This window comes from Loxodonta africana, chromosome 2 (assembly GCF_030014295.1).
Source record: "Loxodonta africana isolate mLoxAfr1 chromosome 2, mLoxAfr1.hap2, whole genome shotgun sequence".
NCBI classification, from domain to species: Eukaryota; Metazoa; Chordata; class Mammalia; order Proboscidea; family Elephantidae; genus Loxodonta; species Loxodonta africana.
Window position 1 is genome coordinate 46,795,959 of NC_087343.1, and position 13,931 is coordinate 46,809,889.

At 35.8% G+C, this 13,931-nt stretch overlaps 1 protein-coding gene across 2 annotated transcripts in view; it reads right to left on the minus strand.

Annotated features, from left to right (window-relative positions):
• PRKAA1 (protein kinase AMP-activated catalytic subunit alpha 1) overlaps window positions 1–13,931 on the minus strand; it is a 50,457-nt gene that overhangs the window by 15,350 nt on the left and 21,176 nt on the right. Inside the window, exons 2-6 of one of the 2 annotated variants that reach the window (XM_003408008.4) lie at window positions 10,815–10,956; window positions 9,072–9,165; window positions 8,597–8,641; window positions 5,679–5,823; window positions 4,437–4,524 (exon numbers count right to left, since the gene is read on the minus strand). In XM_003408008.4, coding sequence (XP_003408056.1) covers window positions 4,437–4,524; window positions 5,679–5,823; window positions 8,597–8,641; window positions 9,072–9,165; window positions 10,815–10,956 — 514 coding nt within the window. The remainder of the gene's footprint in view (window positions 1–4,436; window positions 4,525–5,678; window positions 5,824–8,596; window positions 8,642–9,071; window positions 9,166–10,814; window positions 10,957–13,931) is intronic. The other variant, XM_003408007.4, reaches the window with a different exon arrangement.

Here is a 13,931-nt window from a genome sequence, read left to right on the forward strand (position 1 = left end):
AAATTATCTCTATTTGTAGACATGATCTTATACACAGAAAACCACAAGGAGTCCTCAAGAAAACTACTGAAACTAATAGAAGAGTTCAGCCAAGTATTGGGACACAAGATAAACACACAAAAGTCAGCTGGATTCCTCTACACCAACAAAAAGAACATCGAAGAGGAAATCACCAAATCAATACCATTTACAGTCACCCCCAAGAAGTTAAATACTTAGGAATAAATCTTACCAGAGATGTAAAAGGCTTATACAAAGAAAACTACAATACACTTCTGCAAGAAACCAAAAGAGACCTACATAAGTGGAAGAACATACCTTGCTCATGGATAGGAACACTTCACATTATAAAAATGTCTATTCTATCAAAAGCAATCTATACATTTAATGCAATTCCAATCCAAATTCCAACGACATTCTTTAATGAGATGAAGAAACAAATCACCAACTTCATATGGAAGGGAAAGAGGCCCCAGATAAGTAACCAAAACCAAAACCAAACCCAGTGCCGTTGAATCGATTCCGACTCGTAGCGACCCTATAGGACAGAGTAGAACTGCCCCATAGAGTTTCCAAGGAGCACCTGGTGGATTTGAACTGCCACCCCTTTGGTTAGCAGCTGTAGCACGTAACCACTATGCTACCAGGGTTTCCAGGATAAGTAAAGCATACTAAAAAAGAAGAGCAAAATGGGAGGCCTCACTCTACCTGATTTTAGAACCTATTAAGCTGCCACAGTAGTCAGAACAGCCTGGTACTGGTACAACAACACATACGTAGACCAATGGAACAGAATTGAGAATCCAGATGTAAATCCATCCACATATGAGCAGTTGATATTTGTCAAAGGCCCTAAAGCACTTAAATGGGGAAAAGACAGTCTTTTTAACAAATGGTGCTGGCATAACTGGATATCCATCTGCAAAAAAATGAAGCAAGACCCATACCTCACACCATGCACAAAAACGAACTCAAAATGGATCAAAGACCTAAATATGAAATCTAAAATGGTAAAGATCATTGAAGAAAAAACAGGGATGTTTAGAGCCCTGATACATGATATAAACAGTGTACAAAACGTTACTAGCAGTGCAGAAGAAAAAGTAGGTAACTGGGAGCTCTTAAAAATCAAACGCCTATGCTCATACAAAGACTTCACCAAAAGAGTAAAAAGATTACCTACAGAATGGGAAAAAGTTTTTAGTTATGACATTTCCGATCAGCACCTAATCTTGAAAATTTACAATGTACTGCAAAAACTCAACTACAAAAAGACAACCCAATTAAAAAATTGGCAAAAGATATGAACAGACACTTCACTAAAGAAGACATTCAGGTAGCTAACAGATACATGAGGAAATGCTCACGATTATTAGCCATTAGAGAAATGCAAATCAAAACTACAATGAGATTCCATCTCACTCCAACACAGCTGGCATTAATCCAAAAAACACAAAATAATAAATGTTGGAGAGGTTGTGGAGAGACTGGAATACTTATACACTGCTGGTGGGAATGTAAAATGGTACAACCACTTTGGAAATCGACCTGGCACTTCCTTAAAAAGCTAAAAATAGACCTACCATATGACCCAGCAATCCCACTCCTTGGAATATATCCTAGAGAAATAAGAGCATTTACGTGAACAGATATATGCACATGCCCGTTCACTGCAGCGCTGTTTACAATAGCAAAAAGCTGGAAACGACCAAGGTGCCCATCAGTGGATGAATGGATAAATAAATTATGGCATATCCACACAATGGAATACTATGCATCGATAAAGCACAGTGATGAATCTGTGAAACATTTCATAACATGGAGGAATCTGGAAAGCATTATGCTAAGTGAAATTAAAAACAGCTGCAAAAGGACAAATATTGTATAAGTCCACTACTATTAAGAACTCAAGAAAGAGTTTAAACAGAAAAGAAAGTATTCTTTAATGGTTAGGCAAGGGGACAGAGAGGGAGGGAGAGAGAAGGGTATCTACTAATTAGTAGATAAGAACTACTTTAGCTGAAAGGAAAGACAACACAATACAGGAGAGGTCAGCACAACTGGATTGAACCAAAAGCAGAGATGTTTCCTGAATAAACTGAAGGCTTTGAAGGCCAGCATAGCAGGGGTGGGATTTTGGGGACCATGGTTTCAGGGGACATCTAAATCAATTGGCATAATAAAATCTCTTAAGAAAACATTTTGCATCCCACTTTGGAGAGTGGCCTCTGGGGTCTTAAATGCTAGCAAGTGGCCATCTAAGATGCATCAATTGGTCTCAACCCAACTGGAGCAAAGGAGAATGAAGAACACCAAAGACACAAGGTAATTATGAGCCCAAGAGGCAGAAAGGGCCACATAAACCAGAGACTACATCTGCCTGAGACCAGAAGAACTAGATGGTGCCCGGCTACAACCAGTGACTGCCCTGACAGGGAACACAATAGAGAACCCATCAGGAAAGCAGTGGGATGCAGACCCCAAAATCTTTTAAAAAGACCAGACTTAATGGTCTGACTGAGACTAGCATAACCCTGGAGGTCATAGTCCCCAGACCTTCTGTTGGCCCAAGACAGGAACCATTCCCATCGCCAACTGTTCTAGACAGGGATTGGACTGGACGATGAGATAGAAAATGATACTGGTAAAGAATAAGTTTTTTCGATCAACTAGACACATGAAACTATGTTGGCATCTCCTGTCTGGAAGGGAGATGAGAGGGCAGAGGGGGTCAGAAGCTGGCCAAATGGTCACAAAATTAGAGAGTGGAGGGAAGGAGTGTTGTCTCATTAGGGGGAGAGCAATTAGGAGTATACAGCAAGGTGTAAATAAATTTTTTTATGAGAGACTGACTTGATTTGTAAACTTTCACTTAAAGCACAATAAATTAAAAAAAAAAGAATTTTGGATATTAAGTTAATATAAAAAGATAATGATGAAGCTTGATAAATCCAAAATTATATATTCCTGCCTTATTGATACCCTTAACACAAATACCATTTCTTTGAGCAGGCTAGGCAAACAAATTTATGAAAATAACCTGCCTTAGGACCTTGCAAAATACAAAGAAAATACTACAACATTTCTGCATCCTGAAATAATAAAGATGTAAGACATTCAAATAAGGAAATGTGGTTTGGAAGAAGAGTTATTAAAGGTTCCTTATATGTCAGAAGTACATCACTAGGCCTTTCTTCTGAGGCACCTCTGGATAAACTCAACTCTCCAACCTTTTAGTTAGCAGCCCAGCATGTTAACCATTTGTACCATCCAAGAACCTAAATATGGTTTAAACCTGGATTCTCTTTGATCAGGTGGGGAAATGATTCTGGGCCAGTAAAACTGGTCCCTTCTCATTTTCAATAATAAATATGCTGGTAAGTTACCAAATAAGGCATTACGACCATCTTAAAATGATGGTAATACTGCAGACCTAGGAAACACAGGCAGAAGCTCACTTGGGTGAGATGAAAAGAGGTTATGTTCTGGGCAATATGGACTTAAGGTACGATGGGACAAGTAAGTGGTGTTCTTACATCCAACAAAGTAAAAAATTGGAGCATAGGAACAAGACCACAGTGCAGCCTGTCGTGATCCACCTCCCCACCCCCAGGCTGTAAGCCCCTTAACCACAGACCAGGTCTTATTCTTTGTTTTCCCAGAGCTCAATAAATATTTGATGAATGGGGCGGGGGGGGGGAGTTAGTTATAAAAGCGAGTAAACAAACTCAAAGTTCTCTGTTTACAATTTCAGTGGTATAAGTGAAGAACAAAGAGTTACTCTTAAAAATACTGAATTCCCCTGACACCTAAGCTATTCAGAAAGCTACACATTTACAAGTATCCTCATGTTCTCAATGCTAGTGGTTAGTAAATCAATAGGTTAGAATTCTTGTATTGCAGTCTCTAGAAGATTTAAAGATTTAAGAGTCAACATAAATGAAGTATGAAAAATTTATCAATACTTCAGTCTGATTCCCCAAGACATCATCTTAACATAAAGCCTAGAAAAGCTACTACAAAATGCCATTTTGAAAAATTAAACCTACATATCATTTTTAATTCTTCATCTGATTAAAGTACAAACCTTTTCTAACTGTAAGTATTTCTGTATTGTTTAAGTTTTCAATGTCTTACCTACCTTTAAAACTTGCTGGTTTTAAAACTACATACTGTTTATTCCACGAAGGAAAATATGAAAGTACTCTCATCTAACTAATACTGATCTGCAAACCGACATTGTCCTCTATAAATGGAATCATTAAGACGTATTCACTTTTTTTTTTTCCTTAAAACTGAACACTTTCTAGATAAGGAAAGAATAAACCCTAAATGTCTTTCACTCGAATTAATTTTGATACAACAGACTAACAAAATCTAGGGGAAAAAACACAACTACAAAAATGTATGGGGTAGAGGGGGATGTCAAATACTACCTTCCTGAAATTACTTCTGGCGCGGCATAGTTGGGTGAGCCACAACTTGTTCTTAAAAATTCACCATCTGACATCATGTTGGAAAGACCTGAAAGTGCACAAAATCAGCTACTCAGGATTTCCCAAGGACAAAAATAGAACCAGAAACCCCATTAAACAACGAAATGTGTTTGCATTAAACTGGTAGATCATCTTTCTGTTCTTTGCTTCAAGAAAATCATATGGTCTTTACTGTTCCCAGATATTCTGCTGTTATGCTCTAAAATTTGTAATCTACTTCAGCACTTAGAGTTAGTCATCACTGGAGTTTAATGAGCATACATTAAGCTATTGGTTATTTCCCTTACTAGAATAAACTTGGCATTAGTTTGAGTTTTATTAATCGATGAATTGGACTAAAATTCAAGGTTTCTATTAACCCTGTTCTGATTCTTCAAAAAATAAATAATTTTGAATCTCTAAGTTTGTTCACTCATTGTTTTACTCCAGAGAGAAATCTCTGTTCTTCTCAAAAGAAACCTCCGACCCCAGAAAAATAAATAAACTATAAAAATAATCATGACAGTCAAACAATTTAGCCATCACATAAAAATCAGTGGCTCAGGGTTGTTACTATTCAGTAAGTCTCTGTCGATTAAAAATACATACTCAAAACTGAGTAAAATATAAGAATCTCTGATTTGAACTAAAAAGAGTTGCAGATTCCTTTTTCTCTCAGGCTTCTAAAGGAAATAAAGGAAAAACACATTTTTGACAATCAAAATACTGTTCCTCAAGCTGGAATTGTACTTTTCTATTATTTACCTTTTTTACAATAATAATTTTGTTCATATCGTTCGCCTTCTGGGCTTTCAAAGTTTTGAATAACTCTTCCCTGTCATTTTCCTCTTTTTCCATATTTAACCAAGAGAATGTATTGGAAATAAGGTTGCTACCCTTCTCCTGCACAAATAATAGTCTCTCTTCAAATGATCTCTCTTATACTGCCAATAAATGATCTCTCTTATACTGCCAATTTAAATTGTTGACCTATCATCACAAAACTCTTGCTTTTAAAGACATAAACTAAAAAAAGAGAATTCCTTAGCTTTTCTTTTTTTTTTTTTTTTTTGTATACTCATAGACAAAATTGTGAGGATACACTACTTTGGGATACTCAGATACCTAAAAATAAAAGTTATTTGAACAATGCCACTTGTGTCCATTAAATATAATGAACATGAAATTAAAACATATGCTTACCAAAATCAGCTATCTTTGCATTCATGTGTGCATCAAGCAGGACATTTTCAGGTTTCAAATCTCGGTGGACCACCATATGCCTGTGACAATAATCCACACCAGAAAGGATTTGTTGGAACAGACGTCGACTTTCTTTTTCATCCAGCTAAGAAAAGTAGAGAGGCATCTTAAAAATGAAACTTTCAAAAGTAATTCACCTGCATATAATTCTGCAACCAATAAAATTATAAAACTACATGAAACCTTCCAAATGAACCTAACGCATGAGATAATTTTGAAATGGAGAGGAGATACATACAGCACAAAACAGAAATATTAAGAGGTGCTTAGAACTCAGTAACTCAACTTTCTAATATTATCATTTTCATAGGACTTCATTTTAACAGCTTATCTTCCTCTATATCTTATGAGCTACTTCAAATAGTTTCCATTTCTACTTGAAACTAGGCATGTTTTCTCCTACAAATTTAAGGAATTTAATCTTTTATTCCTTTAACAAATACTTATTGAACACCTGTAATATACCACGCAATGTTCTAGACATTCATGATATAGCAATGAATTAAGCAAAGGCCCTAGTTGATGAGATAGGAAACAAATAAATACAGCCTCAAGGGGTAACAGTACTCTGGGGAAAAAAAAAGAAAAGCAGGATAATGGCACAGAGTGATGTGGGGCCAGGGAGTATTATTTTAGCCTATGTGCGAAAGTAACGTTTAAGCACTGTTAATGAATTAACGAACAACCACTTTATTATATATCCTGAAATAAAATACGTTTTCATTTTAACATAAGAAAAACCTTAATTCACCTGTTTTATAAACTATTAAAAAAAATTGTGTGCTTACTGGAAAAATTATATCTTAAGAGGCAACTACATTTTTAAAAACATTTTTTTAAAACTTCTCTATATATCCATCGTTTATTTTGTGACATTTTTTCCATAAATGATAATCACTACTTGACATGCCTGCTCTCAAGAAAGCATTTTCATAAATAAACTATTTATTCTCTAGGCAAAACTATAATATGCAACATTCTAAAACAGGTCACTACCACCTAAGGCCAGACTTCAACACCTTAAATGGCATGGAAAATCTGGGAGAAAACACAAACTAGTAATTTTCTTTTGAAGGCAAACTCAAAACAATTGAAGTAACATGAGATATCCTTGCTATATTAATCCTTTAGCAATCCAACACCTTTATTACTAGAAAAAAATGTAGGTTCATTTTTTAATACAACTCTGGATCAAATACAGTACATGGAAAAAGAGTATCTGTTCAAAACGCGAAAGAGCAGGAAAAAGCTTAATTGATTAAATATAAAAGGTAAAATAACCAGAAATGCTATAAAAATTAAAATTGTATTATGATATAACAAATACAGTATGATAAAGAGGAGATACCTATAGAGGAAAAATTAGAAAAGCCAAAGCATATTTCCAGGTAAACACAGCAGATTGAGCATATATCATTTGTCTCCACTCCTTAAAACATCGCTAAAATGGCATTAAGAATAAAAGAGGTAGAGACAAAAAGTGCAAGAAAAGAGACAACAGTAATGAAGAGGAGTCACCAAGCTGGACAGTGAATGACAACCAACCAGAGAAAGCTGAAACCTAAGCCTACAGAGGTGGAAGCCAGTAAGAAATAAACTCATGTGCACACACAGCCCTGCAAAGGCTCAGTAACTGGAATAATTAGAAACTTCTGAAGGCAGAAGTGATAGGTGGGGCTAAAAACAGGACAGTTGGCTAAAGGAAAGAAGCATTTAAACAGAATTGCCTTGACGGCAACAGGTTTTTATTGGGGAATAAGATCCATAGTTTACTTAAGGTTGAACCAGCTGTTTTCTGAAGGACACCAAAGCCAGAATGAGGCACCATGAGGAAAACATGGGAAGTAACTGGTCGTCAACATCCTAACTTACAGTCCCCTTCCCCACTCAGCTCCCAGAATGCTGGCAGCTAAGCTGATACCCTCAAGGAAACTGTAACGGTTCTTTTGGAGCAACAGTCTAAGAAAAATATTTACAATGATTGAAATTTGTATACCCTAATCAAGTGAAGAGGTTCCTACCTAGTCAACCTATGGAAAGGCACCCCAACCAGTAGGTCCCACTACATAAGCTTCCCATTTATACCTCACTCTTAAATGTGAGTGGGCAAGAATTACCGGACATCCAAGGAAGGATCATACAGACAAAGACCAATAAAAATGAACAGGAAAAAAAGAGCTGGGGCACAGAGGTACAAAAACAATTCAGGAAACAGAAGAAAACTTCTTTAAAAAGCTCGTTATCCTCAGAGAGAGAAAGTTATTACATCTGTGGAGCAAAATAGCAGGCTGTCTAAAGATTTCCTATAAGCAAGAAAGATCTTTGAAATAGAAAATATGACAGCTGAAATTTTAATAGTCCATAGCTACAACTAAAGAAATGTCTCACAATGTAAAACAAAATGACCAAGAAATAAGAAATGGAAAAGATAAGAAAACAGGTATTGATTCAGCTTGTGCCATTTCCATTTTTCCAGGCAGAACTGTTGTGGCAGAGGTGGGAGGAGGAGGAGAGGAGTGGGGAACAGAACAAGAGGAATACCTGAAAATGAAATTAATCATGTTAAAAAAACCTAATAAAATCAAAATTAACTTGGTTAATGAGTTTGATTTGGATGAAAGTAAAACAGATGTGCTATATAAAACATATGAATGAATGAATAATATAAAGAATTTTAGATTGGGAGTAAAAATTTGGCTTTTAGATGCTACATTTGGCTCTTCCAGAAAGGGGACTTTGCATACCACGTAACCTGTGTGTGGGAAAAGGTACAGATGGGGGACACTATTCAGTTTTTATGTTTGTAGCTTAAGATACTATTTAAAATGTCTTAAGTTCCCTTTAAGTCTAAGTCCTACCTCCTTCATGGAGCCTGTTCTTACTACTCCAGGTACATCAGATTTCTGAAACCAAAAAATGAATGCAATTTAAATGTGGCTAGGGTTGACTAGCAAGGCCTAGATCTTTAAGTATTTAACAATATACTATGTAAGGATTAAATAATATACTTTAAGGTTTTGTATACCTCAAAAGCTAAGCCTGAGGATCCTGAGTTCTGGGGTCTCAATCTAACTCTGTCATTAATAAATGTATGACCTTGAGCAAATATATAAAGTATGAGCCTCAGTTTCCACATCTGTGTTAGTAGGCTAAAGGAAATAATCTTTAAGGTCCTTTTAGTTCGAAATAGTCTATGATTCTAAACAAGCATATGATTAAGCGAATTTGGTTATTATATAAATCTATTAACAAAATTGCTTTCTGACATTTTGATGCTAGTAAGGGATGTGGGGAGTTACGAAATATATACAGGATTAAATCAGAACTGCTTACCCTTCCATTTTTACAGATATAATCAAATAGCTCTCCTCCTGAGACATATTCCATCACCATGAAAATATCAGATGGTGTACTGATGACCTGGTACCTGGTGAGAGAAAACATTATCTACTAACATTAAAACATGTATATTCATTCATTCCATAAATATCTACTTAGAGCCTATAATGTACCCAGTGCTGTGCTAGGAGCCGGGGAAATAGCAAGGGACAAAACAAATTCTCTGTCCTTATGGAGTTCAAGTTTCAGAAGCCAGAAAACAGACACTAAATAAGTAAGCAATATTAAGTGGTGGAATGTGCTATGAAGAGAAATAAAGCAAACTAAGGGGAATCTTTTACACAGGATGGTCAAGGAAGGCCTCTCTGATAAAGGAGTGTTTTGTTTGAGAAGAGCCCGAAGGAAGGAAGGGAGCAACCTATGGCATTATCTAGGAAGGTGAGCCAGGCAGAGGGAACAGTAAGTGCAGAGGCCCCCAGGTGGAAGCCTGCCTGGCATGTTTGAGGAATGGTAAAAAGGCTGGAGCAGAGTGAGATGGAGTAGAGAAATTGGATGTGGAGTCAGAGAGATAACTGGAGACCAGAGGACACAGGACATAGGCCATGATGAGACTTGGCTTTGACTCTAAGTGAGATGATAAGCAACTGAAGATTTCAAGCAAAGTAGTGATGTAAGCTCTGACATATTGAAAGGAGGACCATGGTGGTGGTATGAAGAATTGACTGTGGACGGCAAAGGTGGAAGCAGGAGGCTACTGCAACAGTCTACAGAAGAGAGGAGGGTGGCTCAGATTAGGGTGATAGTGATGAAGGAACTGAGAAAATCAGGTCTTAGGTAGATTTTGAAGGACAAAATGGAATGGATGGTGGGGAGCAAGAGAAAGTGGAAAGTTAAAGATGTTCCTAAGTTTTCTCCCTGAGTAACTGTATACTACTATAAGATGGTGAAAACTGTGGGAAGAGCAGGCTTAGGAGGGTAATAAAGAGTTCAGTATTGGCCATGTTGAGTTTGAAATGCCTCTGAACATCCAAAATGGAGATGTGAGGCAATCGGTGAGCACAGAGTCTGGAGTTCAGGGAAGAGGTTTCCAGGCAGATATATGTTCAGAAGTCATCAGCACATGGATGATATTTAAAACAATGGCATATCAGCAAATTAAAAAAGGTGAGGGTAAAACAAATTTTGAGTCAGCCAGATCAGTACAAATGGCTAAGCAGCTTTAATTTATAGCTTGCATAATGAAGCAGAAGCTGAGCAGTAAGTTATTTGTAGACTCTACAATTGGTAACTGTAAAACAGCAGTAAGATCACTACCTTCTGAAATACTGGGTTCCTGAAAGTTTATTATTTGTTTTATCAGATATAAGCAGCATGGGGTAAAGCCCTTTCCACTGCCCCTTCTCTAGTAACACTAACTGACAAGTGGAAATTTGGAGGTGGAGAGTTTTTACTAGCTAATCACTGTTGGTTCTACAGCAGTAGGGCACTTACCAATACAAAAAGGCATCTGTCTAAGACAAGAGAGAATGAGAAGGATAAGCACAAGGGTAAAACATGAAAATAGGCTTAAATGACCATGAACAGGGTTAGATAAATACATGAAAAGGAAGGAATTTTCAAAACTCTCAGAAAACAGAACGAAGAAATACCAGTCATCTTTCCCAACTGTCAGATTAAATAGGTAAACAAAAGTGATGAACAAATAATCTGACCATATGTAATATAATCAGAGCTTACAGTTTAATTATATGAGGATGCCTGAAAAGTTTGAGGTTCTGAATTTCTCTGCGGATTTTTCCTACCACGTCAAGGCTTCGAATCTTCTGTCGATTTAGTATCTTCACAGCAACTTTATGCCCAGTCAATTCATGTTTGCCAACTGTAAGAGAAATATTTAACAATTTAGTACCAGATTTGATTAATAATATATTGAGATCTAGTCCAAGAGTTCTTAGCATTCTCAGAAAATACTTCAGGAAATTTAAGTTCCTGTGTTTTCTGCCTAATTTCCCACTGGATCTTTAGATGTTTTAGAGTGATTAAGAGAGAGAAAACAAAAGAAACTAGTAACAGTGGTTTCTTCCGGGAAGGATAACTGTAAAGCTAAGGGAGAATGAAAGTAAAGAGACTTGTTTTCTCACTTTAAAAAAAAAAATTTTTTTTTTTTAACTTCTTACACTATCATACATACAAATTGACCTTTTTTTTTTTGGTGTACATTTCCATAGATTTTAACACATGTAGAGATTTGTGTAATCAATACCATAATCAGGACACAGAGCACTTCTATAATCCCAAAAAAGTCCCTCATGCTATCCCATCCATAATCCCTTGTATTAATTTTGATTCATGGAAATGCAATTTTTATTTTTAAAAATGAAGTTAAAAATTAAAAAATTAAGTGATTTAGCTTTCAAATTTGAATGCTATAACCAGACAATCCATGGTCATAGTAGAATTTAGAATTTAGACATTTTCATAGAGGCCAAGTCTCAAAAAGTTTAACTTTTATGGGCCCTTTCTCAAAAACCTGCAGGAGAATATATGTTCCATCAAAATCAGGGAAGAAACCAAGATCACACAGAATTCAGGGAAGAAGGGATCCAACATAGAAAAAACCAAGAGAATCCCCAAACTGGTGATAAACCGAAGTCTTAACTAAAAGATGTATAGAAGGCCTAGGAAGCAACAAATCCAGATAGGAATGTAACAGAAGATCCAAAATGGTTACTTCTAGGAGGGAAGAAAACAGATACATTATTTAACACATTTCAAAGTATGGAATATTATACTGAGAAATATTTTAAAAGGCACTGGCAGATGTGGGAAATGTACCCTTATGTTCAAACAAAGCTAAGCAAATGAAAAATGAGGTAATTTACTAACTCCAGGAAAAATAAAAAGTTCTTTAAGAAACAAAATATACTCATAGTATTGGCTTAGCAAATATGGATTTTTTAAAGAATGATATATTAGGAGATTGTGGTATAGAGGAAAAGGCATGCAAACTAAAATTCTCATCTACCATAATAGGAAGTTAACAAAACATGTATCAGCAGGAATCAAGAGATAACCTGCATGCACAAACCAGTTAGAAATGGAGGTTGTGGGGGCGGGGGGCGGGGGGAGACAGAAGAAACAGCTAAGGGTTGAAAATGGGGGTAAGGAAATTTTGTTTTAGAAATATACTTTTTAGTACTATTAGGTTTTTTTTTTTTTAATGCATATGCATTACTTTAAAAAAAAGGTTTGTGTTTTTTTTTTTTTTAATTTTTAAGCCAGTGACTTAGGATTTTTGTTTTTAAGGAAAAAAAAAATGCTCTTTTCTAAATTAGACCAATATCAGAAAGCTTTCCCTGACAGTCTTGATAATTACCAGCTGAAAATCAAGGGTAATCATAACAAGAAATCCCTCTTTAGTTCTCATATTTTTTTTCTGTTTCCTTAAAAACTGAATATTGCTATTTATTATTCCAGTATGAATAGTTCTTCTGCTTGATCTGGGGTCTGGGATAGAGCTGAGCCTGACCATCCTTTAAGAACCCCCAAGGGTTCACAATCATTACAATTTTTAAGTTGGAAAGCAATAAGAGAAATAAAATAATAACTTATTGTTTTCCCTAAAGACTCATTTCTTGCTCTTTCCTTAATGTGTTCTTGATGATTTAACAATAAAAAGCTCAGAATTGGTTAAAGACTTAATTTTCTTAAGAAGTTAACACTAACCAAAGCAATCTATAGATTCAACACAATCCCAATTAAAATTCCAACAGTCTTCTTTACAGAAATTGAAAAACCAATCCTCAACTTCATGTGGAATGGCAAGAGGCCTCAAAGAGCTAAAGCAGTATTAAAAGAACAAACTAGGAGGTCTCATACTTCCTGATTTTAAAACATTATTATACGGCTACAGTAATCAGAACAGCCTGGTACTGGTATAACAATAGACTCATAGACTAATGGAATAAAATTGAGAGCCCAGAAAGTAACCCATACATCTATGGTCAAAACTGATTTTTGACAAGGATGCTAAGCCATTCGAGGGGAAAAAAAGAATCTCTTCAATAAATGGTGATAGGAAAACTGGATTTCTATGTGCAGAAAAATGAAACAGGGCCCATGCTTCACATCATAAACAAAAATAAATTCAAAATATATTAAAGACCTAAATGTGTAAACTAAAACCATAAAATTCTTAGAAGAAAATGCAAGGGCAACGCTGTCGGGCCTATCTTTTAACAATGGATTATCTAATATAATAACAAACGCACAAACAGCAAAAGACAAAATAAATAAGTGGGACCTCATACAAATTTAAAACTTCTGTTCATCAAAAGACTTTCCCAAAAAAGTGAAAAGACAAACTACCAACCAGGAGAGTATCTTCGGAAACCATGTATCTGACAAGAATCTAATAACCGAAATATCTCTAAAACCTCAACAACTTAAAAAATGACATAAAATCATAAAATGGGCAAAGGACTTCATTAGACATTTCACCAATAAGGATATTCAAATGGCCGCCAAAACTATGTAAATACTAAAAAAAAGGTCCAAATTTCAAGGTTCATAAAGTTTTATTGGAACGCACCCATTAAAAAAAAAGACACCAAGGAATTTTAGAACCAGAGAGAACTTTACGGATGACTGGATCCAGTGGTTTTCAACAACTCAACATTCTTTAGTACCAGGCTGATCAGGGGCAATGAGTGATGAGCTATTCTGCCCTACCGTACCCCCTGACAGAAGATGGTTGTTTCTCATTATTTTGGGGGCTTTTGAATTTTTTTAAAGCATTTGCTACTGTAAATATTTTTAATTAATAATACTAAATTCAAGGTTAGGTTATACAGG